The 26,209-nt window shown below is 45.4% G+C and overlaps 2 protein-coding genes across 2 annotated transcripts in view; one reads left to right on the plus strand and one right to left on the minus strand.

The window, feature by feature from the left end:
* chlsn (cholesin) overlaps positions 1-26,209 on the plus strand; it is a 540,096-nt gene that overhangs the window by 191,740 nt on the left and 322,147 nt on the right. The gene's annotated exons all lie outside the window — the stretch shown is intronic.
* The window catches only part of LOC140394118 (uncharacterized), a 36,818-nt gene continuing 12,133 nt past the window's right edge, over positions 1,525-26,209 (minus strand). The window contains exon 2 of the mRNA XM_072480988.1: positions 1,525-6,217. Coding sequence (XP_072337089.1) covers positions 5,150-6,079 — 930 coding nt within the window. The 5' untranslated portion in view covers positions 6,080-6,217 and the 3' untranslated portion in view covers positions 1,525-5,149. The remainder of the gene's footprint in view (positions 6,218-26,209) is intronic.

Here is a 26,209-nt window from a genome sequence, read left to right on the forward strand (position 1 = left end):
GCACCTTTTTGCATTAGTTTACATTATAGTTTGAGCAGGATTTGAAGATTGAGATCTGTGCAGCTGGAGATTATACGATTTTGAATATAATGTAGTTTTTTTTTCTAATTTGATGTGGGGTCTGCCTAATTAGTGATTAGGTAATACTGGCCTTGGCTTTCAAAAGCTAGAAGGTTGTCGGAGAAAGGAAAGTGTGTGGGAAGCAGGAAGTTGTATTTTCAGCTTCGGAGGATAAAGAAGGGAATGGCTAGAGCAGCATAAGGAACCAGTGCAAGATTGGAATAGGTGTGACGGACACATGTTGCCGTTCGAAGGCAGTTGAACAGTTTTTTCTTTTGGTATCCCGTCGAGGTAAATGCACTCCAATTGAAGAGCCTCATTAAATTAGGGAACAAAATTGGAGCTTGAAGGAGAGTTAAGGGGCTGGATTAGCACAGGGCTAAATCGTTGGCTTTGAAAGCAGACCAAGGCAGGCCAGCAGCACGGTTCAATTCCCGTACCAGCCTCCCCAAACAGGCGCCGGAATGTGGCGACTCGGGGCTTTTCACAGTAACTTCATTTGAAGCCTACTTGTGACAATAAGCAATTTTCATTTTCAAGAGACGTTGAGGTGGGGATGTGGGTGAGGGGTTTGGAGGCGGGGGAAGGTGTGGATGTGGGTGGGGGTGTGTGGGTGGGGGGGGGGGGAGTGTTCAGCCGAATAAGGGAGAATATGCTTTTTGAGGCAAGTTTACTAATGGGGGACACATGGAAATTTCATTTGAAATCAGAGGAAATAAGATTGTGAAAGACCAAAGCCTTACTGAGAGAATGATGGTTTTTGGTCAGACATGTGAGTGATAGGAAACAGTAGAAACGTTACTAGTGATAATCGCCCAGTCATCAAACCGCACCATTCACCACTACCAACTCTCCATACCCAAAACTCCATGGTGCTGAGGTGAATTGCCTAGTGAATTAAGCATGGGCCTGAATATGTGGTCTTTATGGATCAGCTCCAGCCTTCATAACCAGCACGAGCCATTAGGCAGTCGGTAACCTGAGTATAAACTCACTCCAGATACCAGCTTAAAGACTTTTAAATCAGTGGTTGGTGGCACAGTTGGCTATCTGCAAACGGATTTAGTGTAGCAAAAGATAATGTAGCAATAAAACGGAAAAGGTCTGAAGAAGAGTCATATGGACTTGCTGAGTCTATCCAGAATTTTCTGTTTTATTTCATATTTCCAGCTTCTGCAGTATTTTGCTTTTACGATGTAGCAATACTTTGTGGCAACAAATGATTTGACGCTGACGTGCCTGCAGTCATGAGGTCATTACGACAGAGGGCTGAGAAAAGGTTTGTTTTTCATTAAAACTTTTTATTTTAAGTCAACTCGGTGAACTCTGCAGTCACGACTTTTGCTTTATCCTGATTAAATTAATTTGTTAGAGGAAAAATAAAATGCTGTTGCCATTGTCATTACACTAATGGAAAACTACATTTAAGAAGAATATAATCTGGAGCAATAAGCATCATTGATCTTTGTTGTTCAATGGATAGTTTTTTAATTACAGCAGGACAGGAGGCAGAAGGTAAGACGAGCCTCTCTCATCTTTAAAAGATAACACATTGAGCAATCATTAACGCACACAAATTACAATCGCCTTATGACAGTGCACATTCTTAACACAGTAATTCTATAATAACTAATGCAAATAAAATAAGCTTCCTGGGCCATTTGCCAGGCTCTTGTGTGCTGCACGTAACCCATAGGCTGTCGCTAAGATACCCTTGTTTTATTTCCTGCCCTGATTTAACATATGGCCAACAAAAAAAAACCAATATTGTCACATCAGGTTTGCTGATAACACGTGAGTTACAGCACATGGGTAATTGTGAGACAAGATATGTGGTGAGTGGTATTGTCACTGGCCTAGTAATCCAGAGGCCCAGGCTAATGCTCTGGGGAACGAAAGAGAAAATGCTGGAAAATCCCAGCAGGTCTGGCAAGGTCTGGGTGAGAAAAGAGCAAACGTTTCGAGTCCGATGACCCTTTGCCAAAGCTCTGGGGACATGGGTTCAAATCCCATCCTGGCAGCTGAAGGAATTTGAATTCAATTAATAAAATACGGAATATAAAGTTAGTCTCGGTAATGGTGACCATGAAACTATTGGCGATTATTTTAAAGACCCACCTGGTTCACTAATGCCCTTTTAGGGAAGGAAATCTGTCATCCTTACCAGGTCTGGCCTACATGTGACTGAGGACCCACAGTAATGTGGTTGATTCATAACCATCCAATGCCCAACCATTCCCAAGGTGCTAGCATAGGGGTAATGTGGAATGCCCAACCTCTCCCAGGCGGCTAGCACGGGTGTAATGTGGAATGCCCAACCACTGCCAGGGGGCTAGCATGGGTGTAATGTGGAATGCCCAACCACTCCCAAGGGGCTAAAAAGAGGGCAGTGGATAGCACAAATGCTTCACAGCTCCAGAGTCCCAGGTTCGATTCCGGCTTGGGTCACTGTCTGTGCGGAGTCTGCACATCCTCCCCGTGTGTGCGTGGGTTTCCTCCGGGTGCTCCGGTTTCCTCCCACAGTCCAAAGATGTGCGGGTTAGGTGGATTGGCCATGCTAAATTGCCCTTAGTGTCCAAAATTGCCCTTAGTGTTGGGTGGGGTTACTGGGTTATTGGGATAGGGTGGAGGTGTGGACCTTGGGTAGGGTGCTCTTTCCAAGAGCCGGTGCAGACTCGATGGGCCGAATGGCCTCCTTCTGCACTGTAAATTCTATGATTCTATGATAACAGCCCTCTGAAATGTTCAGTCCGAGGACGATATGGGGTGGAATGGCCTTTTCAATGTCGCCCACCTCCCATGAAAGAATAAAGAGCACTTGGAAGGATTAGATAACTTTTGAATGATGGTTCCCAAAGGTCCTCTGTATGAAGTTTTCCTTGTGTTATATCTGTCTGTTGTAGACGGATGAATGGAGATTCAGAACATCAGAACATATAATTACCAGGTTGGTAGAAGGCAAAGTAAACTTTTGGGGGGGAAATTAAAAAGAAACATTCCAATTAAGGGGCAATTTAGCCTGACCAATCCACCTACCCTGCACATCTTTGGGTTGTGGGAGTCCAATCCACACAGGCACGGGGAGAATGTGCAAATTCCACATAAACCCGGGTCCTCGGCACAGTGAGGCAGCAGTGCTAACCACTGCACAACCGTGCCGTCCCAGGTAGAAGGCAAAGTAAATGAACTGTAGCTGTTTTCTTGTGCCTAGCAGTCCCTATAGGTCTACCTACTTCACAGATATTGGGACAGTCTACACAAGACTTAAATCATGAGCCAGTTCCCCAAATTACCGTAGCCCACAAGCGTCAAAAACAATTTCATTTGATATTTTAAGCACTGTAGATTAAGCTAACATGTTTACTCGATTCACCTACAATTAAATAGTTTTGCTCCCTTTATGATGACACTGAACTTGAGCATCCCTCAGAACATAGACTCCATTGGAGAAGATGTATAATCTAAGAAACCTCAGCATTTGGCTTTAAGATCAGAACCAAGGTGTTCAAGGAAAGAATATCCAATTTTTGCAGGTGCCAGGCGTGTCACTTTGATGTATTCAGGTGGTCTTGCAGGAGGTGATATGACAATTGCTTTTGTCCTTGGAATTACATGGGCTTTGGGATCATTTCACAATTTGACAGTCACTAGACTGCAGTGCAGTCACTATTGACTTCTTTCTGCAGTGGTGCAAATTTGTAAATCTAACAATGTGTCATCTGTTCATCTCCCCATTCAGTACTGGATCAACGGGCTTCCATGGCACACTTTACCTGTTTGGGCATCTGTGGTTCGAAAAGGTGGAGCAGAGCCCAAGGTGTAAAAGCAACAGTATTTGCACTGCTGAAGGAGGAGCAGTACTACAATCTCTTAACTCCACAAACTGCTCCTTCTCAACAGGCAGTTTTGGGTGTGGGGCCTAGTTGGAATTATATCTTTCACCCAGGCCCGTAATCTTGTCACTTTCCGTACAGCTCATTAATGTTGGTGATTAATGTAATGTCATCAGTTCAACATGACTGCCGATGGCATTTGCAGGACTTGTTCTGTAGACTTATTGCTGGAATCAAATATGGATATTTTCTTCCCTATGCCTCGGAGCTTCTATGTTTTTCACGATTTATAACCAACAGCCCTCCTTGATACATAGGATGTGAAAATAAACACCTACTCCTGTTCTTTTAGGAGTTCATATTCTGTGGAACCCATGGCTTTGTAACTTGCAACCTACACACTGCAGTTTGATCTGATCAAGCTGTTTGAACTAAACGTATCTTGATATGAAAAATTGTGAATCAAAGGTACGAGTTTCTTGTTTTAAGGCTGAAGAAAGGAAAGATCCTTGCTTTTTCCATGTAATTTTTTTTTTAAAGTACCCAATTCTTTGTTGTTCAATTAAGGAGCAATTTAGCATGGCTAATCCACCATGAGACCCACACAGAGACGGGGAGAATGCGCAAACTCCACACAGACAGTGGCCCAGGGCTAGGATCGAACCCGGGTCCTCGGCGGCGTGAGGTAGCAATGCTAATCACTGCGCCACCATGTTGCCCCTTTTCCGTGTGATTTTTATGAATAGATAAATACTCTGTTGTTTTCTCACTAATTCCTTACTTAAACGCCCATCCATCCCATTCTTAACTGTGTTCAGGAGTTTCTTGTCCTATTGACTATCCACATTCAAATTTCCCAGTCCCTACCTCTCCACTGGTGAAATACCCCCTAATAAGGCAAAGGCAAATTGCCTTTAGGTTGTATCTCATTATGGGTTCTTGCAGAATGGTATTGACAGAGGCTTCAGACAGCTAGCAGCCAAATCTATCTCTCAAGAGAACTCTTGGATATTCAAGCAAGTCAAGATGGATGATGCCCATGAAAAAGTAACTTGGATATTTTTTGGGGGGACAGAATGATGCAATGGGATTTTGTCACTGGCTGGTTTGAGTTGGTTTGTTGCAGAACTTTCTCCTCCCTGGGCATAAAGTACTTTAGTTGAGAGATTCAGCTACTTCAGGGTCCACTTTAATCACAGTATTGGGAGTCGTGGCATTGTGGTTTCTGTTGGCATTGAACCTCCAGTGGAGCTCGGTCACATGGTTTCCTTTTTAATCTTGTGAAAAACTGCGATGCATACGAGGCACAGGCAGCTCCCAGAAAACATGACCAGCTCTCCGATAATCACATGCACCATGAGTTCGGGATGGGCAGACTGTTTTTCTGGTAGTTGTCGTCGTCTGAGGAGCAGAACGTTATAAATAAGGCGGCAAATAAAAGTCACTGTGACCAGCGCCAGAAAAACCCAGTGAGGACAGACACACTTCCTGAAGTCTTGCAGGATGAAGCCCAGAATGATGAGTGTCGGCATTAGGAATCCGAAGATGAGCTTGACGATACCATACTCGGCTGGGGCCTCGAGTGGATCCACGTGGCAATTCACAGACGTGCTCGCAACTTGCCCGACCCCAGTTAGTGCTGTGACCAGAATGGAGAAGAAGATGCTCAGACCCATTGCAGCCAAGATGGGGAAGAACCATTTACTCAATACTTTCCTCACCAGTGCCAGGTGGTCGTTTGCCAAGAGGAAAATCATGATGTGAGTGTATCCTGTGTAAAAGTAGGGGACGTTGAAAAAAAATGACAGGACGCCACAACCAAGAGCAGTGGTATATACAGCCTCTGGTCTGACAACATCAGTCAGTGAGAAAAGAATGAGTGTGAAATCGGCCACAGTCAGAGAGAATAGAATGATATCAAGTTGTTCAAATTTCTTTTTCTTCCTGTAGTTTCTACCATAAATGACGAAGATGAAGATGCCCGTTAGGAATCCCACAAGTCCAAACACGCTGTAGACGTAAACACACCTTGAGATTAAATTTTGTGCTTCCATAAATTTGGTAAATGTATTGTGGTCAAGGTTTGACTCCAAGTGTGTGGAATTGCCAATGTCTGAGGGAGTGTGGGTAGAGTTAAAGGAATTTGAGAGGTCGGTCACATTATGGAGTGTTTCTTGGGAAGTCATTGTAGCTCCTCTCTTCACTCGTCGATTGGCTTACTCAATGTGTGCCGTGATGCAGTCAGTTTGTATCCTGAACTGAAATCTCTGGGAATCGATGCAGTAAATTGGGTTGAGGAAAATTACAAGAGTTCAGCTTTCAACCTGTGAAGGAAAAAGAAGATGTCTAATTAATTTCTATCTACCAACACACTTCTTTTGTGGAATTGTAACCGAACTGAAGGCACATTTAGGAGACAGTGTTGGCTCAGTGATAGCATTCTCGCCTCAGTATCAGAAGGTCATGGGTTCAAACCCCATTCCGATTACTTGAGCACATGATCTAAGATGACACTGTAGTACTGAGGGAGTGCTTTAGTGTTGGGTGTGCCATCTTCCCAATGAGATGTTAAAATTATGCCCTATCTGCATTCTCAGGTGAATGTACCAGCCTCCCTGAACAGGCGCCGGAATGTGGCGACTAGGGGCTTTTCACAGTAACTTCATTGAAGCCTACTTGTGACAAAAAGCGATTTTCATTTCATTTTTTCATTTTCATGTAAATGATCTCACAGCACAATTTGAACTGCAGAAGATTTCCTATATCTTGGCTGATATTTATCCTTCAACCAACATAAATGACAGATTATTTAACCTAATCTCTGTAGTTTGTGGGACCTTAGTATTCAAATTCACTGCTGTGTTTCCTGTGTTGCAACAGTGACTACTTCACTGGCTGTTGAAGACTTTGGGACATACATAGATCATAAAAAGCACAGTATAAATGCAAATTTGTTCCTTTCTTACAAATGGAAGTAGTTAGAAACATTGATTTTAAAGCCCTGTTTACTCTTCTGGTGAGATGATTTTCAATCACCATGTCGCATTCACTGAGGTGTTTACCAGACCCCCCTCAAGATGTTGCGCCCTGTAATATATTAATTTGGCAATACGAATTCCAATACGAATTTGGCAATGCAAATTCCTATATTTATTTGGCAATATGAATTCATATATTAATTTGGCAGTATTGATTCCTATGTTGATTTAGCAGTACAAATTCCTATATTAAATTGCCATGTGGATTGCTATATTAATTTGACAATGTGGATTGCTACATTAATTTGGCAATTGGATTTGTCTATTAATTTGGCAATGTGGATTGCTACATTAATTTGGCACTTGGATTCTTCTATCAATTTGGCAACGTAGATTGCTATATTAATTTGGCAATGTGGATTCCTATGTTAATTTGGCAATTGGATTCTTCTATCAATTTGTCAATGTGAATTCCTATATTAATTTGGCAATGTGGAATGCTATAATAATTTGGCAATATGGATTGCTATATGAATTTGGCAATTGGATTCTTCTATTCATTTTGCATGTGGATTGCTATATTAATTTGGCAATGCGGTTTCCTATGTTAATTTGACTATGTAGATTCCTATGTTAATTTGGCAATGTGGATTTCTCTATTAATTTGGCATGACTAATTCCTACATTAATTTCATAATACAAATTCATATATTAATATGAATTTGGCAATTGGATTCTTCTATTCATTTGGCAACGTGGATTGTTATATTAATTTGGCAACGTGAATTGTTATATTAATTTGGCAATGTAGATTCCTTTAGATTTCCCTGTTAATTAGGCATTGTGGATTCCTTTGTTAATTTGGCAACGTGAATTCCTATGTTAATTTGGCAACGTGAATTCCTATGTTAATTTGGCAATGTGAATTCCTATGTTAATTTGGCAATGTGAATTCCTATATTAATTTTGCAATACAAATTCCTCTTAATATGGCAATACAAATTCCTATATTAATTTGGCAATGTGGATTCCTATATTAATTTGGCAATGTGGATTGCTATATTAATTTGGCAATTGAATTCCTCTACCAATTTGGCAACGTGGATGCTATATTAATTTGACAATGTGAATTCCTATGTTAATTTGGCAATTGGATTCTTCTATCAATTTGGCAATGTGAATCCCTATATTAATTCCTATATTTTGCAATATGGATTTCTATATTAATTTGGCAATTTGGATTCCTATATTAATTTGGCAACGTGGATGCTATATTAATTTGACAGTGTGAATTCCTATGTTAATTGGCAATTGGATTCTTCTATCAATTTGGCAATGTGAATTCCTATATTAATTTGGCAATGTGGAATGCTATAATAATTTGGCAATGTGGATTGCTATATGAATTTGGCAATTGGATTCTTCTATTAATTTGTTAATGTGGATTGTTATATTAATTTGGCAACGTGGATTGTTATATTAATTTGGCAATGCGGATTCCTATGTTAATTTGGCATGATGAATTCCTATATTAATTTGGGAATTAATTCCTATATTAATTTGGCAATGTGGATTCCTCTAGATTTCCCTGTTAATTAGGCATTGTGGATTCCTTTGTTAATTTGGCAACGTGAATTCCTATATTAATTTTGCAATACAAAATCCTCTTTATTTGGCAATACAGATTCCTATATTAATTTTGCAATGTGATTCCTATATTAATTTGGCAACGTGGATTCCTATATTAATTTGCAACGTGGATTCCTATGTTAAATTGGCAATGTGGATTCTTATGTTCATTTGGCAATGTGGATTCTTATGTTCATTTGGCAATGTGGATTCTTATATTATTTTGGCAATGTGGATTCCAGTATTAATTTGGTAATGTGGATTCCTATGTTAATTTGGCAATGTAGATTCCTATATTAATTCTTATATTTGACAATATGAATTCCGATATTAATTTGCAATGTGGATTCCTATATTCATTTGGCAATGTGGATTCCTATATTAATTTGGCAATGTGAATTCCTATGTTGATTTGGCAGAACAGATTCCTATATTAATTTGGCAATATGAATTCCTGTATTAATCTGGCAATACGGAATCCTATATTAATTTGGAAAAACAAATTCCTGTATTAATTTGCAATGTGGATTCCTGGGCAGCACGGTGGCGCAGTGGTTAGCACTGCTGCTCACAGCGCCAGGGACCCGGGTTCAATTCTGGCCTTGGGTCACTGTGTGGAGTTTGTACGTTCTCCCCGTGTCTGTGTGGGTTTCCTCTGGGTGCTCCGGATTCCTCCCACAGTCCAAAGATATGCGTGTTAGGTGGATTGGCCATGCTAAATTGCCCCTTAGTGTCGAGGGATGTGCGGGTTAGGTTATGGAGTTACGGGGATAGTGGGGATTGGGGAAGGGTCGGTACAGACTCGATGGGCCACTCTATGTAATTCTATGAGACCCTTTTACACTTTCCTTGACCTCCAGCTCTTGCCACTTAGCTCTGGCAGGTTGGTGTAGTTCCTCTTCTCTCCACTGCAGTGCTGTCACTGTAGGGGTTGGAGAGTATTCGGCCAACCTGATTGAAGAATAGTCAACCAATCGGATTGACTGGCAACACTCGAAAGTGTGACTTATTCCCGAGTGAGGGCCGGAAGTCCTACCTGCAGTCAATCAATGCTCACTGTAGCATACATTGGCTGTGTGGCAGTTTGAGTTGGCGGGTTGTGTTCCCTGCCGAATTTCGAATAAATTCAGGCCCAAGTGTTTCAGTAACCCAGAACTAAACCAAAATATTGCGGAAAGTTCCATTGAGTTTGTGTATGGCAAGATACTTTACAGCAAACTAGTAATGCTCAACTTTAGGACACCATATCCCTTCCTGAAGCCTCGCGACCTGCTAATAATTTCACCATCTGCTCTGCTCAAACAACTGGGCTGCTGGTGTGTCAGTCACCAAATCACACTTCTTTCTCCCGCACAATTCCTGTGCCTCCTTTTCCTTCTTTGTATACGTCACTTTATTCCACCCCTCTTACCGTTAAAGTCCTTATTGTTTGCATCTCCTCAAGACACATCGTGAGTTTCTGCCTAATATATCCTTCCTCCATCTCTGTGACTCCTCAAGGATTCAAGGTGCATCTCAACTCCTTTAACCTCTTCACTAAATTCGTTAAGCACTCCCTTGATATAAGCTCCTTTACCAATATATTCAGGACTCAACCATGTCATATCCCAAGGTCCTTCTGCCCTCACCTTTCATCAGACTATATTTGGCCACTTTGGTGCATCCCTGCCTACCTACATCCAGCTCCCACTAGTACCCCCACTGCTTCCTGCATCTGTCCCAGGAAAGATAAATCTTCCACAAGTCACCTCCAACTGAACTTTCAAATTCCCAAATTTTAAGACTTGGTTGCAGGTGCATTGTTGTATATGTAAAGACAGTTGACTTAGTTGATATCACCCCCACTCCTCAAAAATAGAGGCCTGGATAAATGATATGGCTGGGTTCATAAAGTTGGAGAGGATTAAGTTCGCCTTGAGAGGGTCTGCGCAGGGGTTCTACAGGCGGTGGCAACCGTTCCTAGACTATCTCGCGGAGCGTTAGAGGAAGGTCGGTATATATATATCATTTTGCCATGTATATATCTTGCTCTGCGCGATTTCTCGGTTTTTTTTTGTTACGGGGGGGGGGGGGGTTATTGTTTGTAAGGGAGAAAAATTGTGTTAAAAAACTTTAATAAATATATATTTTTTAAAAATATCACCCCTCCTCAAAAATATCACCCTCCTCCTGAAAAAGATCATCCTCCGAGGGCAGAATAGTGGTGCAGTGAGTAAGTAGCACTGCTGCCTCATTGCGCTGAGGTCCTCGGTTCGATCCCGGCTCTGGGTCACTATCCATGTGGAGTTTGCACATTCTCCCCGTGTTTGCCTGGGTTTCGCCACCACAATGTGCAGGTTAGGTGGATTGGCCACGCTAAATTGCCCCTTAATTGGAAAAAATGAATTGTGCACTCTAAATTTAAAAAAAAACATCACCCTCCCTCCTCAAAAGCATCATTCCCCTTTCTCAGAAACATCATTCCCCCTCCTCAAAAACATCATTCCCCCCTCCTCAAAAACATCATTTCGCGTCCTCAAAATCATCCCCTCCCTTCAAAACCAACCTCTCCCCCTCCATCACCCCTCCTCAAAAGCAGATGGATGGTGCGATGGGGAGAAAGTACTGCTGACTGACAAAGCTATGAAGTACTTGAATGGGCCTCACTGTGTAACTTGAATGGTCTCCCCACCAGGTGGCAGCAATGCAGTTTCTTTGCTGGAAATAGTTATAATGCGGGACCGCCAGGTATTCTGACCAGTAAAATTGAAATGCAATGGCCCAGATTTTGCAGCCAAACTATGGCACTCAGCATTGCTGGAGGATTTACACATTAGTAACTTGTCACAAGGAAGGATTTCCCAGCATTTGCGAATCGCTGCATGTTTCTGCACCACTCCACAGTTAGTTTCACAAAAACCTTAATCACTGCCCCTGTCCCCACCTACCCTCCAGTCAATACATTTCATGATGTTGCCTCATTTGGCAGATTTATTGCTAACTAAACTCAACGCAAAAAGTTAGGGCTTTAATTTAATTGTACACATTTCTTTTCAATGATTTATATTCTTGAAATAACCTCAACCCTGAATGGGGCCAATTAAAAGTGTGAATTATCATTCCTGCAGGTACATTGTTCTCGGAAGTTTTTAAAACGTTGATATAATGAGTGAGATTGAACGGCCACGCTGCGCCCGAAGAGCAGTTTCACCGTGGCCAATAGGAGCCGGGAGATCCTGCTCTTGGGATCTACCTGGCTTGCAACGCTTGGCGAGATCTAACCCGATCCCGCGGGACAGCTAGCCTCACTCTAATATGCAGTTTCCCGAGGCACTGGAGGCGTTGGGATCAATCCCCATCGCCTCTGAGACTTCGGGTGAGTGCCACACAGTGCTGGGCTTCGCAAATGGGGGGCCAGGCGGAACGGCACTCGTGCAGGTCTCCCAGGGGATTGGAGGCCCACAAATGCATGCCATTGGACAGGGTGGTACCTGGATATTGCCGTAACCTTAAGGGGCTAGGCCCGCGCCGGACAAATTTCCGCCCCGCCAGCTGGCGGAAAAGGCCTTTGGTGGGCCGCCAGCTGGCGTGGAAATGACATCTCCGGGCGGCGCGTGCGCGGGAGAGTTAGCGGCCGCTGAAGGCATTCCCGCGCATGCGCAGTGGAGGGAGTCTCGTCCGCCTCCGCCATGGTGGAGACTGTAGCGAAGGCGGAAGGGGCACTGCCAGGGTATCAGGTTGGCACTGTCATGGTGCCAAACTGGCATTTTTCAGCGCAGTGGCGATTGGACCGGAGGTGCCATGTCTGGATGTTCCTTTCCTAATAGTCTCTCTTTCAATCCAGCTGTGGTTCCCTCTTTTTCTATGTCTGATTGTAATTCACTCTATTTCCTTCTCTGTTGATCCTGTTTCTTTGTTTATCCTTGGATCCGCTTACTGCTGCATTGCCGCCCCTTTATCAGCTTGCATTTTCAACTTGAAGGCAAACTTTCCTTCTATGAAAAGCTGAAATTGCAGGAAACTCTGGCCCGTTGAGTTCAGCTTGTATCATATCACTGTTTCCCCTGCCGTGTTAAATTGCAGATGGAATTAGCAATTATTTAACATGGCAAGATATGATATCTTCAGTTTCCCACTGTCTTGCTCCTTTGTCATGCCCTGTGAATGTTTCCTTAAGTTACCATTGAATCTGGAGGGGTTTCGCGAAGACTATGTCCAAGGTGGTGAAAGTCCAGGTCAAGCCAAGTTGGGGGCTGGCATTATTTGGGGTGGCGGACGAGCCGGGAGTGCAGGAGGCGAAAGAGGCCGGTATTCTGGCCATTGCGTCCCTGGTAGCCCGGCGGAGGATCTTGCTCATGTGGAAGGACGTGAAGCCCTCCAGTGTGGAAGCCTGGATAAATTACATGGCAGTGTCCATTAAGCTGGAGAGGATAAAGTTTGCCTTGAGAGGGTCTGCGCAGGGGTTCTTCAGGCGGTGGCAACCGTTCCTAGACTATCTCGCGGAGTGTTAGAATGAGGTCGGTCAGCAGCAGCAGGAACCCAAGGAGGGAGGGGAGGGGAGGGGGGGTCTCTTTCGGGGGGGGGGGGTATTTGGGCGGGCGGGGGAGGGTTTTTTCCTCGGGGTACTTGTAAAAATAAAAAATAAAGCATATGGGAGGGTTAATATGTGCGGGAGAAACCCATTGTATAAGTTCTGTATTATGTTTGATTGATATGTTTATGTTCTGTTCAGGAGCGAGATTCTCCGACCCCCCGCCGGTCGGAGAATCGCCGGGGGCTGGCGTGAATCCCGCCCCTGCCGGTTGCCGAATTCTCCGGCACCGGATATTCGGCGGGGGCGAGAATCGCGCCGCGCCGGTTGGCGGGCCCCCCACCGCGATTCTCCGGTCCGGATGGGCCGAAGTCCCGCTGCTAAAATGCCTGTCCCGACGGCGTAGATTAAACCACCTACCTTACCGGCGGGCCAAGGCTGCGCGGGCGGGCTCCGGGGTCCTGGGGGGGGGCGTGGGGCGATCTGGCTCCGGGGTGTCCCACGGTAGCCTGGCCCGCGATCGGGGCCCACCGATCCGCAGGCGGGCCTGTGCCATGGAGGCATGCGCATTGGAGGGAGTCTCTTCCGCCTCCGCCATGGTGGAGACTGTAGCGAAGGCGGAAGAGACTCCCTCCACTGCGCATGCGCGGGAATGCCGTCAGCGGCCGCTAACGCTCCCGCGCACGCGCCGCCCGGAGATGTCATTTCCACGCCAGCTGGCGGCGCACCGAAGGCCTTTTCCGCCAGCTGGCGGGGCGGAAATTTGTCCGGCGCGGGCTTAGCCCCTTAAGGTTACGGCTCGGCCCCCCAAGATGCGGAGCATTCCGCACCTTTGGGGCGGCGCGATGCCCAACTGATTTGCACCGTTTGGGGCGCCAGTCGGCGGACATCGCGCCGATACCGGAGAATTTCGCCCCTGTTCTTTTCTCTTTTTCTTTTCTGTTACGAGGGGGGGGGTTTAATTGGGTGAAAATTTTTGTTGGAAAAACTTTGAATAAACATATTTTTAAAAAAAAGTTACCATTGAATCTGCATCCACTACGATTCCAGGCAGTGCGTTCCTAACCTGGACAAAACAGTCTCACGTGCTCTCCAATTACCGTAAGCCTATGTCCTCTGTTGACCAGCTGTACTGCCAGTGAAAACGGTTTCTATTCCCCCTATCTACTCTATCAAAAGTGCTTATCCTTTTGGATACCTCTTTTAATTTCTGCTCTAAGGCGAACGATTCCAGCTCCTGTGGACTCTCCACATAATTGAAATTCAGGGGACGACATTTTGGTAAATTCCCCTGCACCCCCCCCTCACCCCCCCCCCCCCCCCCCCCCGCCCCCCCCCCCCCCCCCCCCCCCCAGCCCTCCAAGGCTTTGGACGTCCTTTCCAAAGTGCGGCGCATGGGATTGCACACACAACTCCATCTGAGCCCTAACCCAGTAAAGATACCACCTGAGAGCAGTGATGATGATGAGACAGTTTTAATGCTTACATTGAATTAAGGAAAATGGTAATTTCATTCAGTCTTGGCTGTTGCCAACTTTTCACTGTGAAGATCTTTTGAGGCTGTACAAGAATCACTGTGGGGGCCATCACCCTGGAGTAATCAACTGAAAAAATGTAGCATTTGCATTTAGCAGAAGTGCCAAAGCGCACTGAGCGTGCACATTGACATTTTTGGAATACTGTGAGATGTTGCCGGAAATTGTTTTACTGTAATTGGACGTTTTGGCAAGAAACTGGTTTTCAAATTGCAGGTTAAATGACAGAAATAAGCTTGAAGCAAAATGAAGCTCAGCATGAGGTAACTGGTCTTTTGATCAGGGCCAACTTTTCACTATTTTCAAAGGCTGCAATGTGGAAACAAGCGCCTTTACTCACTTAAGCAAAATGCATCGAATGCTGGCAATCTGAGGGATAAAATGTAAAGTTCCAGAAATACTCAGCAGGTCTGGCAGCATCTGCGGAGAAAGGGACAGGAGTTGACGTTTCTGGTCGATGACCTTTCATTGGAACTGGGAGAGGTTATTGATGCAACTGGGTTTGAGCAAGCATTGTGGCGGTAAGAGTGGAAAAGGAGGGAAGAACAAAGGGGAAGGTCTGCGATGGGGTGGAAAGCAGGAGCAATGAAATTATAGAAGGGATGACGGCTCAAAGCCCGAAGGAGATGGTAATGGAACAAGTAAAGAAACAAAATATGCTGCTGGAGGAGGTGCAAATAGTAAAGCAGAATCCTCACCAACAGTTGTTCTCTGAATAAATTGGGAATACTGGTTATTATGGTCTATGACCTGATGTTGCTGAACTTGGATGAGGCTGGAAGGCTGTAAAATGCCTCATCAACTTTCATAATTCTCTGCCTTGTACTCACGTTGACCCCTCTGTTCTGGACCCACTGCAGTGTCCCAGTGAAGTTCAGCATAAGATCAATAAACAGCTCCTAATCTTTCGGTTAGGCATAGTAGAGCCTTCCTGACTCAACACTTCAACAATTTCAGGTCATAACCTCCACCGCTCCCCCCCCCCCCCCCCCCCCCCCCATTTTTCTACTTTTGCCATTTCCACCTCCTCTAGACCCATCCTTTTGTTTCTTTACGTGTCTTGTTACCATCTCCTTTTGTCTTTCACCATCAACTCCTTTTGTCACAATCGGTCCTGTCTTCCACTTAATCACAGACCTTCCTCGCCCCACTCCCCCATCGGGCGGAGTTCAAGGTTTACTGATAGATTGTCATGGGAACACAGAGCATGGCCCAGGTTAGGAAGGCGGGGGCACCTTTTACAGAGAATTTTTTTAAATGATAAATAATGTCTTTGTTGTTCCAATGGCTGTAAAGAATCCAAGCGGCCTTGGGATTGAATGGAATTGGATATGGTCAAATAAAAACAAAATGGATGGAAAGAATACTTTCACAAACTCTACAATTAGGACTTTTTAAAAAAAGAATGGTACAGCTACTAATATAATACTCCTTCCCGAAGGTCACTGTCTATTTAGGTGGAATATGCTTTATTTACTGGCCTTAAGTTATAAGTTCCCGGAAATCGAAACAGCATCTAAACAGCAATGTCGGCAGAGTGAGATAAGAACAGCCCCAAGCTGCGAAAGGAGCCATATCAGACAACATCATAGGTTAAAAACTAGTTATTTTTGTGCGTGTAAGATAGAGATAGAGGGGGGAAGAAAACGTATGTGGCACTGGTGGGATTGTGGGACCATAAGGAAGGATTCCTTATTTCACCTAATTTCATTCTCTCAGGCCTCAATTTAACTAAATTTGATCCAGGCACCATTGTGGTACAAATGATCTCCAAGGCTTAAGCCACTTATGCACATTGTCACACAAGGAAATAAACATAGCTGTGCAATGGAAACCACAAGTTTAGCTCTGCTGGCAGCCACGGTGTCTTTTAATTTGACCAGATCTAATCCTGTCTGCTTCCCGCCCACTCTAATACTCTACATTAATCAGGAAAGCAAAGGCACTTGTGATCGGCTGTCTGCTCAGTAATGGGTTTGGTAAATGGGTTATCAGCCTCCTTCAGTCCGATGTATATTCAGTTCATGTTATGTATTGAGTTCCATTCGCCTTGAACTCGAGGCCATAACCCCATGCGATTCCTGATTGACTTTGGAATACATCCCTTTTTGTTTTGGAATGTGTATAAAAAGACCAGGTTTTATCATTTTTGCATTGCAGAAATTGCCCTGCATTAGTTTGGAGGGATCACACTTTGTAGGTCACCAATGCTGCTTCAGCAGATCGAGGGGCTGAATAACAAGAGGCCACAGTATTGAAAACTATGAGGGTAAATGATGAGTAAATAAGGAGAAAGTGTTTTCAGTCGCGGCAGGGTCAGTAACCAGAGAGCACAATGAATATATGCCAAGCGGACAAGAATGAAAAGAGTAGATTTTTTTTTGACTTGTCTGATTTCATGGTCACTATGGTGGCAGTCGAGTCTAACTGTAATGATACTGTGTACACGATATCAATCAATTCCTTGGGGCAGGCAGTGTTGCAAGTCTCTAACTGTGTGGTCCACGTGGCATTCTTCTATAATATCCATAGTGTATCAGTGATGCTGCCTATCTTTGGAGAACCAATGCAAGACCTCATTGCACCGGTGGCGTTGCCAACAAATTTCTCCCCCTTATTTGTTTGGAGTTTAGGGGGGGCAGAGGAAAGGGGGTTAACTGAAGGTGTGGACATGCTAATTGTAGAGAATTACATCTGGGGACAGTGCGAGAGATGAAGGAAGCAGAGGCAGGAAGTGCGAGTGAGCCAGAAGATATTGGTTTCACTATTAAACGCAGTGCTGAAGTATTTAGAAATATTTGCGAGCGAAGTAGATAAAACCTTTTTTGCAATTTATTCAAACTCTTTAACCTAACCACTAGGTTTAGTGATGGTGAGGCTTAGCATGGAGGTTATGATGGAGCTGTATAAAATGCTGGTTAGGCCACAGCTCGAGTACTGAGTGCAGTTCTAGTCGCCACACTACAGGAAGGATGTGATTGCACTGGAGAGGGTGCAGAGGAGATTCACCAGGATGTTGCCTGGGCTGGAGCGTTTCAGCTATCATGAGAGACTGGATAGGCTGGGGTTGTATTCCTTGGAGCAGAGAAAGCTGAGAGGGAACCTGATGTGTAAAATTAGGAGGGGCATAGATAGCGTTGAGTGGAAGGAACTTTTCCCCTTAGTGGAGGGGTCAATAAGCAGGGGGCATAGGTTTAAGGTAAGGAGCAGTACGTTTAGAGAGGATGTGTGGAATTTTTTTTTCACCCAGACGGTGGTTGGAATCTGGAAATCACTGCCTGAAAGGGTAGGAGAGGGGGAACCCTCGCAACATTTAAGAACTATTTAGATGAGTACTTGAAATGCCATAGCATACAAGGCTACAGGCCAAGTGCTGGGAAATGTGACTAGAGGCAATAGCTCCAAAAGATTAGCTACTCGGTTGCCTTCATTCCAGGTAGAAAAGCCCAAATCTATCCCGCTTTCCCTCGTAACTCTGACCCCGACATTGCAGGATCATCTATTGGGTTGTCTTGGCTCTGGGTTCAGCACGTGAATGCCTCTGTGTTTCTCAGCAATCAGAACTGGACACTAGGGGATGGATTTTCCGCTCCTCTGTCAACAGGTATGAAGACAGGGGATGCACGTAAAATCCAGTGGATGAACTTCCTGCCACATTCCTGCCTGTCCAACCTGTCTGAAATGTTACGTGGGCTGGAGAGGCAACAGCGACCAATTGAGACCTATAAGTGGCCATAATGACCTTACCCTCCCTTTGCCAGTATTTGACCAATGACATAGGCGAGGCCCACACCATGCGGGAAGCCCAGCAGCTTTTTAGCTGCCTGGTCTGGTGTCAGGTAAGCAGTGGGGCACTCCGATGGTGGAGTTCCTGATTTTCCCAACGTGACGGGCACTGTTTTGCCAAATTTTCAATGTCAGAATCAAGCCCAGGTTACCAGACGTAGCTCCTTGCAATCATCTTCGTTTTGGAGACTCCTGAGTGGCCATCTTCAAGTGGCCTGGGCAAGGGACGGTCACTCGGGTTCTCCACAGGATGATGCCATCTTCCACGCTGAATTCTAGGCATTTAGATTGGAAAGACTTTAAGTCCTCTGTACGGTATCCGTGAATTCCGCTGCTTTGGATCGCTTGGCGTAGTTTTGCCAGTGTGGGGTCCCCTTCTGGGTCCATGTCTGTAATTGTTTGGCAGATACAGGCAGAGTGTCCATAAAGCTGAATGTTATGGTAACTTGTCCATTACTGGCGGAGTTGGAGTGGGCAGTGGTAGGCAACTCGAGGTGTTGGCATTGTTTATGTGCATTCCTGGTTGGTGCGCAATGGAGTACTCATAAGCTACCAACAACATTGCCCAATGTTGGATCTACGCCAAGGTGATGGGAGGGATCACTTTGTCTCCTCTCCTCTTGTCTGCATGCATTTCCTCCGTGCGCTCTGTTTTGTCCCGTAAGACCTGCTTGTTAGGTGGATTGGACATTCTGAATTCTCCCTCAGTGTACCCGAACAGGCGTTGTACTGTGCCGATTAGGGGATTTTCATAATATCTTCAATCTTCATTGCAGTGTTAATGTAAGCCTACTCGTGACACTAATAAAGATTATTATTATTTTTGATTTCCACATAGCGTTGTTCCGCATCTGCCTGGGTTTGTGATGCATATGCAACCGGTTGCTGGGTGTCATCATCCCATCAATGGGAGGGAATTGCCCCTGCTGCGTACGGAGAGGTGTTGCATGTTAGTACCCACGGTCTTATGGGAACGTATTGTGCTAAGATGTTGGACGACAGCAGCTGTTGCTTCACTTTTATGAATGCTTCGTCCTGTGGTGCCTGCCACGATCACTTTAGGTTCTTCTTCAACAATACATGCAGGGGTGCCAGTAAGGTGTCTAAGTTGGAGATAAATTTCCCATAATAGTTGATGAGGCCTAGGGACGACTTCAACTCTGGGATCGGTGCCCCTTTTATGGCCTTTTCTTTGTCCTCTACAGGGTGCAGGCCGTCTTTATCATCGCGGTTTCTGAAGCATGTTACCTCGCCCGCCTGAAACATGCACTTTTCCCGCTTGAGGCAGATCCCGTGTCAGAGAATCACCAGAGGACTCCCTCCAAGTTTTCCAGGTGTCCTTTAATAAACTGCACTCTAGGCAACCCTTGAAGGATATTTTCCATTATGCACAGGAAAATGGTGCATGCTGATGAGACTCTGAAAGGCAAGTGGGTGTATTCATATAACCCCTTTTGGATGTTGGTGGTGACATATTTCCTAGAAGCTGTATTGAGCTCCAGCTGGAGGTACGCATGGTTCATGTCCAGCTTAGTAAATGTGTGGCCTCCAGCCAGTTTTGCATACAGGTTTTCGATGCGTGGCATGGGGTACCGGTCAAGGCGGGAGACTCTGTTGACAGTTAATTTATAGTCTCCACAAAGACGTACTGACTTGTCGGGCTTTAGTACCGGAACTACGGACGCATCCCATTCTGCAAATGCCCGTATAATGCCAAGGCTCTTCAGCCGTCTTAAGTTCAGGCTCTACGTTGGTGAGCAAGGCATAGAGCAGTAATTTTCAAACTCAGGGTCGTGGGAGGATTACGGAGTGATTGGTCGCAGCGTTCCTGATTACGGGAAAAGTGCCCAAAGGCAGCGACTGGCTTTCAGACTGCCGGACGTCCCATGCATTCATGCCCCCTTAGCCGGATGTAGCAGTGCCTAGGTCCGGAGTCCAGTGGGGCAGACCGCCTCGTCTGTATGTCAGCGTGCTGTCCCAGGAACAGAATCTTTTAATAATTGATTAGATTTAAACAGCGGCAGAGAGCTGGTCACACTCCTGGTACACTGACATCACTAACTCTGGGCGTGAAATTACTGAGGAGAGCTTCCTCCATTTTGTAGCTTCCAACTACTGAAGAACTGAAGATGGATCTTTTTGGACGAAGGAAGAGAGGGCCAGAGACACAAACAGGCCAGGATCTCGTGACTGAATCTGCTGGAGAGAGCTTCACAGCAGAGTCCACGGAGAACAAAGCAGTGCTGGTGTGAACCCATACAGAAATGTAACATTGAATGACAAAGCAAGTGAGATCGTGAGAACCAAGCAGGCTCACCTGTCGCATAAAAGGTAAATGAAAATGCTGGGTCGGGAAGTTTGGCCGGCGTGGGTCCCGAAGGTCGGTCGGTTGGTAAAAATGAGTCCCTGGAAATAAAGTCTGGAAAGGCCTGGCATAGGGTCGAGCCTGTTAAATGCCACCCCAGAACCAGACTGGTCGCGCTCTGAAATATTTAGGTAGGGCCCCTGGATCTGTGTTGATTTCTGCCCTTGCTCCTTTGATTTTGCCTTCCTGAAATACCTTGGAATACTTCTCGCTGACTCTGTATAGGCCACCAGTTCACATTTTGAAAACTTGCTGCTAGTCCAATTGGATTTTTTGCAGGGAGTCTTTGCACAGAATACTGGGTCGTGGTCCTTGTATAACTAATGGGGGGGGGGTTCTGACCATCTGTTGTCCATGTGTGACCGGGATCACGGTGGTTCCTACAATTCGTGGAGGAACCCCCCGTGTAAGTGGCCGGCTTGGTCCTGGTGTCTCATAGACTCAGGCGCACGATGCCCGCTCAGAGATGCCTGAAAGTCTGTTCTCCTGCAATGTAGAAAGCAGTTCCTGGGCGGGATTCTCTGCCACTTTTCTGCCCCGACCCACCGGTGGGATTCTCCGTTACACCGGCCGGTCAATGGGGTTTCCCATTGTGCGGCAGCCCCACGATGTCGGGAAACCCCCGGGCGCCGGCTAAACGGAGAATCCCGCCCCCTGTGTCCACTTCCATTTCCAGGGGGATGCACATTGGCCCGGAGTTTAATTTTGATTGACAAAACTTTGGGCATCGTGATAGAGTTTAGCTGCATCAGTAAGTCCTATTTGGCCTGTTGTATTTGCAAGGCCTGGGCCTGAGGTGGCTTTGGCTTATGGCCTGAGCAATACACATAGTTAAGATCCTGGTAACTTTACCGTGGGCAAATCCATTGGTCGTAGCTATAGTACTCTTTCGACTGTTCCCCCAAGTTCTCTGGGGAAGCTTCTTTATCATTTCTGGGGTTTCGCGGCTGTTGACACGAATCGTTGCACGCCGTGGCTGAGTGGAGAATGGATGGTGGGTGGGGCGCAGATGTGCTTTCTATGGGGAGCCCAAATTTCCTACGCGGGGTTCATTCGACAATGAGTGCGCTGCAGTCCATTGAACCTTGGTTCCTGGGCCTCTTTCTCGACATTTCCATGGACAGCACCAGCTGTATGGCTCTTGTAAGGTCCAGGACCGGTTCTGCAAGCAGTTTTCTCCATGTCGCGACGTTGTTTGTCCCATATACCAATCGTAGCATCTCCGGCAGGGATAACCCATACTCACAGTTTCCTGAGCCTGGTCAGGTAAACTGTTATTGGTTCTCAAGGGATTCTTCTGGCCATATTAAACCTGAAGCCCTGGAGAATTAACGATAGTCTTGGTCGTAGTGGTTTGCCACTGATTCTACCAGTTCTTGAAAAGGTTTTGAGTCCGGAGCTGCCGGGTAAGTCGGGCGCTCAATGATGCAGGGCATCAGGGCTCCACAAGCAGTGAAAAGGATGACCTTTTGCCAGTCATCACCTTCTATGCAACTTGCACAAAATAAATAGTACATATTTTCAGCGTACTGGGATGAGTCCTCTACACCTGCGTCATGTGGCTCGAATTTCCAAAACAGTGGCTTTCCTGGGTTCTTTTTGTATGTTTCCTCAACAGAGTTGTTTTTTCTCCCCGTGTCTGCGTGGGTTTCACCCCCACAACCCAAAGATGTGCAGGTTAGGTGGATTGGCCACGCTAAATTGCCCCTCAATTGGAAAAAATAATAATTGGGTACTCTAAATTTTTAAAAAAACAGAGTTTCTTTTTTTTTTAAGCTGGGCTTTCTAGAATCCTGTTCTTGTTCCTCGTCGCCAGTGTAGTAATTCAGGAGACATGAAGATAAAGGTTTAAACAGATTTATTCTGAACTAAGAAGTAAAGCTGCACCCGTGGCACATGACAGTCGTGTCCCAGCCCGGCACTATCAGTCTGGTTCTGGGGTGGCATTTAACGGGCTCGATAATGTGTCCCCGCCTAGTGAGCTTCTGCCCATTACAATGAGCCCCACTGGGAGATAGACGAGTGATTCCCTGTGGTCCTCGTGAGGATAGTTACAGAAATGATAAGATTTTTATTGCGCGATGCTACTCAATAAATATTTTATTGTGATCTCTCCATCCCTTTGCCTCTCTCCTGAAGAAATAATAACCAAAGTTGAAATTTGCTCTTTTAATCACTAGAAGTTCCATCTCGATTTTGCTGTAAAAGGGAGTGTTAAGTGAAGTGCAAGCTCGAAAGACGATGGATGGGATTGTCCAGTTCCACTGAAACTCAATGGACTTGTGGCTGGGCTACCAAATCTCCCGCGGTGGGTCCCACCACAATGGGGGCCAAACAATTCCAACCATTGCTTTTTGTTAACCACCCCCCACCACCGTAACTGGGTCAATGGTAGCTGGAGATAGAAGCAACTAACCTGTTGGCATTCACAGCTGGGAATATGTTTTTGGGGGAAGGGTTCTTAAGAATTCCAAGAACCTCAGGACAGGACATTTAAATTGTTTGAAACATAGAGAGTTTTTATGAAAGAAGCAGAGAAATTTACAGCATTAGTGAAGGAACATAGCCAAACAAATATCAGTGGAACCTATGCATTTAACAACATGGTAATTATAATGCCAATAAACATTATCACTGAGAGAATTACACATTATGCACAGTGCAGAACCAGGCCAATTGGCGCAATTGGGTCCACGCTGGCAATTATGCTCAACATGAGCCGCCTCCTACTATACCACCTCACCCTGTGAACCTTAATGAGGCCTGTATGGAGTTAGAATGATGTGGCAGTGTGTGAGGAGGCACCTCTAAACATTAAAGACTGATTGTGGTGATGGAGCTATTTCCCTTGGGTGCTGAATACGTTGAGTTAATGTCCTTTCACCTGCTAGTGACAGCCAGCACTGACCACATCCGCCCACCCACCTTGTACGTGTCTGTAACCCTGATCTGAGTAATGTTGTACTCTGTAATATTAGTCAAATACCAGTAAGTTCTAGTTTGTTCAAAGAACACAACTGCTGTGATAAGTGGCAAATCCACATTGATCAAAATAAGCAGTGTGCACTATACAACTAATGCCACTAGCTTTGTCAAATTTTGTTTGGTAATACTCTTGTGAATGTGTATTTTGTGCCTTTTGGTGTTTACTACATTAAACATGCTATAAAAATGCAGGTTTTTATTTGTAACACTGAAGTACGTCAATAACTCCCCACTATACTGTCTTAAAAAAAAAAAATTAGTACATATAAAATGGTGTTTGGATAAAATAAGAGTGAAGAAAGAGCACTTGGGATTGTTGTCTCAGAAAACCCGAGTGATTTTATCTTCAATGCATTACTTTGAGGTGCAGGAGCCATTTTGACGACAAGAAGATATGTAAAGGACGAAGAGATGATTCGGCTGTTTGTGGCAATGTTTGTCGTACACAACACTGAAATGCTTCCAGTGTTTCTTGCAACTTGGCTGTGGGATCCAAAGGAATCATCACAACAATCAGGCCTTCATTTTACCTAAAATACCTCTGCTGATGCAGCGCACCCCCCCCTACTGCCCATCACACCCCCTGCACGGCATTAGTATCAGTCTATTCTCAAATTCTGGAATGAGGATTGATCACACACCTTGCAACTCAGCTAGCGGTGGTACCAACTGAGCCAAATGGACATTACAAAGATACTTTGGCACACAAATTCAGTCAAACACAAACAAGCATAAAGGCAAGACTCTGGTCACAAACCATTGTGGAATTCATGGCAGAAGTGTGGCTTTGCTGTCTTAGCAGCACGGTAGCATAGTGGTTAGCACTATCGCTTCACAGTGCCAGGATCCCAGGTTCAATTCCTGGCTTGGGTCACTGTCTGTGTGGAGTCTGCACGTTCTCTCCGTGTCTGCGTGGGTTTCCTCCGGGTGCTCCGGTTTCCTCCCACAAGTCCCAAAAGACGTGCTATTAGGTGAATTGGACATTCTGTGTACCCGAACAGGCACCAGAATGTGGCGACTAGGGGCTTTTCACAGTAACTTCATGGCAGTGTTAATGTAAGCCTACTTGTGGAAAGATTATTTTTATTATGGCCGATCCTTTGTTATGCCTGACCACGTACAATGAGGATAGTCTGAGACGAGGGTTGATGTACCAGCCGCGTCCCTCCGGAATCAGAATGGGATGTGACCGGTAGATCCGAGGAGAGGCCTCTCCCAGGATTCCTGGCGGTCCTTACGCCTCATGAGATCAAACCAGATCTCACGCTCTGGATCCTGCCCACAATGGAGGGGACGCAGACAAAGCTCTTTTAACTTTACTTGTGCCGGATTTAACGGCCACCCAACATCTATCGGCCTCCCTCAGGCGACTGAGGTGACCCTCAGCCGTTCAGCACTCGCCTCCACCAATTGGGACCAGGCAGAATGGCACTTGCGGGAGTCTTCCAGGCGACCAGAGGTCCCTGGGTGGTCAACTTCTGAACATTACTGGTGCCACCTGGTCACCTTGGTGCTGCCAGCATGGCACCCTGGTAGTGCATGTCGGTATCAGGCCCGGGGGTGCCCTTCCGGCAGGAGTTAGGGTGCGGGGGGCAATCGAGGACCCCCAATAGGTGGGTTGGGTCTTGGGGAGCTCTGGGGGTTGCACGGGGGGTGGGGGGTGGGGAGTTGAGAGATTGGGAAAAATGGCGTCCCAATCTCTCTTCTGCGCTCAGTGCAGTAAATGGCAGAGTGAGACCTCGGAGAGGGCATTCCCCACCGGGGCACAAATAAAAACAGTACCGTTAGATAGCATTGGGAACTGTCCTGCTAATCCTGCCCAGAACGGACTCTACTTTTTATAGTTCGATCGCGCCCTGGAATAATAATTCAATTTACAATAAATTCACAAATGCACCTTTCAGTTTCTACTCGTGGTTTCAGAAGCAAAGTATTTGGGGAAAGTTGATCCTCCTGTCCAGGACCTTTATCGGAGGGAGGAAGCTGGGGATTAACTAGGCAAATTGTGACCGTTTCGTTTCTGTTTGTTTGTTAAGGGGGAGAGGGAAAGTATTGCTCATCTCGTCCTCGTCTTTCTTTCCCTGTAAATTTGAGTTTGAAAACTCAACCTAATATCTTTGCCTCCTGGCTCTCCAACTCCAGTAACACACAGTAAGAAAATAAACAAATGAGTAATTGGGTTTCTGGGGGAAAAAAACAAAAGTTGCCACATCCAATTTTTGATTTGAGATTTTCTAACATTAAAAATAGAGGTACACCATCTGTCACAGGTTATGGTGAGAAAGAAGAGTTTGGAATAACCAGTATTTTAGGCCTCAGCTTTGACCCAAACTAACCTCTCTCTCTAGCAGTGCACTGTTTGAGCTCCGTTCTGACATATCTGGAACTTTATTACTTTGTGTTCTGGGTTTTGGTTGGTGTGACCTTTATAGGTTTGTGTCAGAGGATGGTTATGAAATCTGAACTATGAACACTGCAGCTTAATGTGAACTATATGCTTTAACGTTACTTCATAAAAATCAATGCAG

This window comes from Scyliorhinus torazame, chromosome 17 (genome assembly GCF_047496885.1).
Source record: "Scyliorhinus torazame isolate Kashiwa2021f chromosome 17, sScyTor2.1, whole genome shotgun sequence".
Lineage (NCBI taxonomy): Eukaryota > Metazoa > Chordata > Chondrichthyes > Carcharhiniformes > Scyliorhinidae > Scyliorhinus > Scyliorhinus torazame.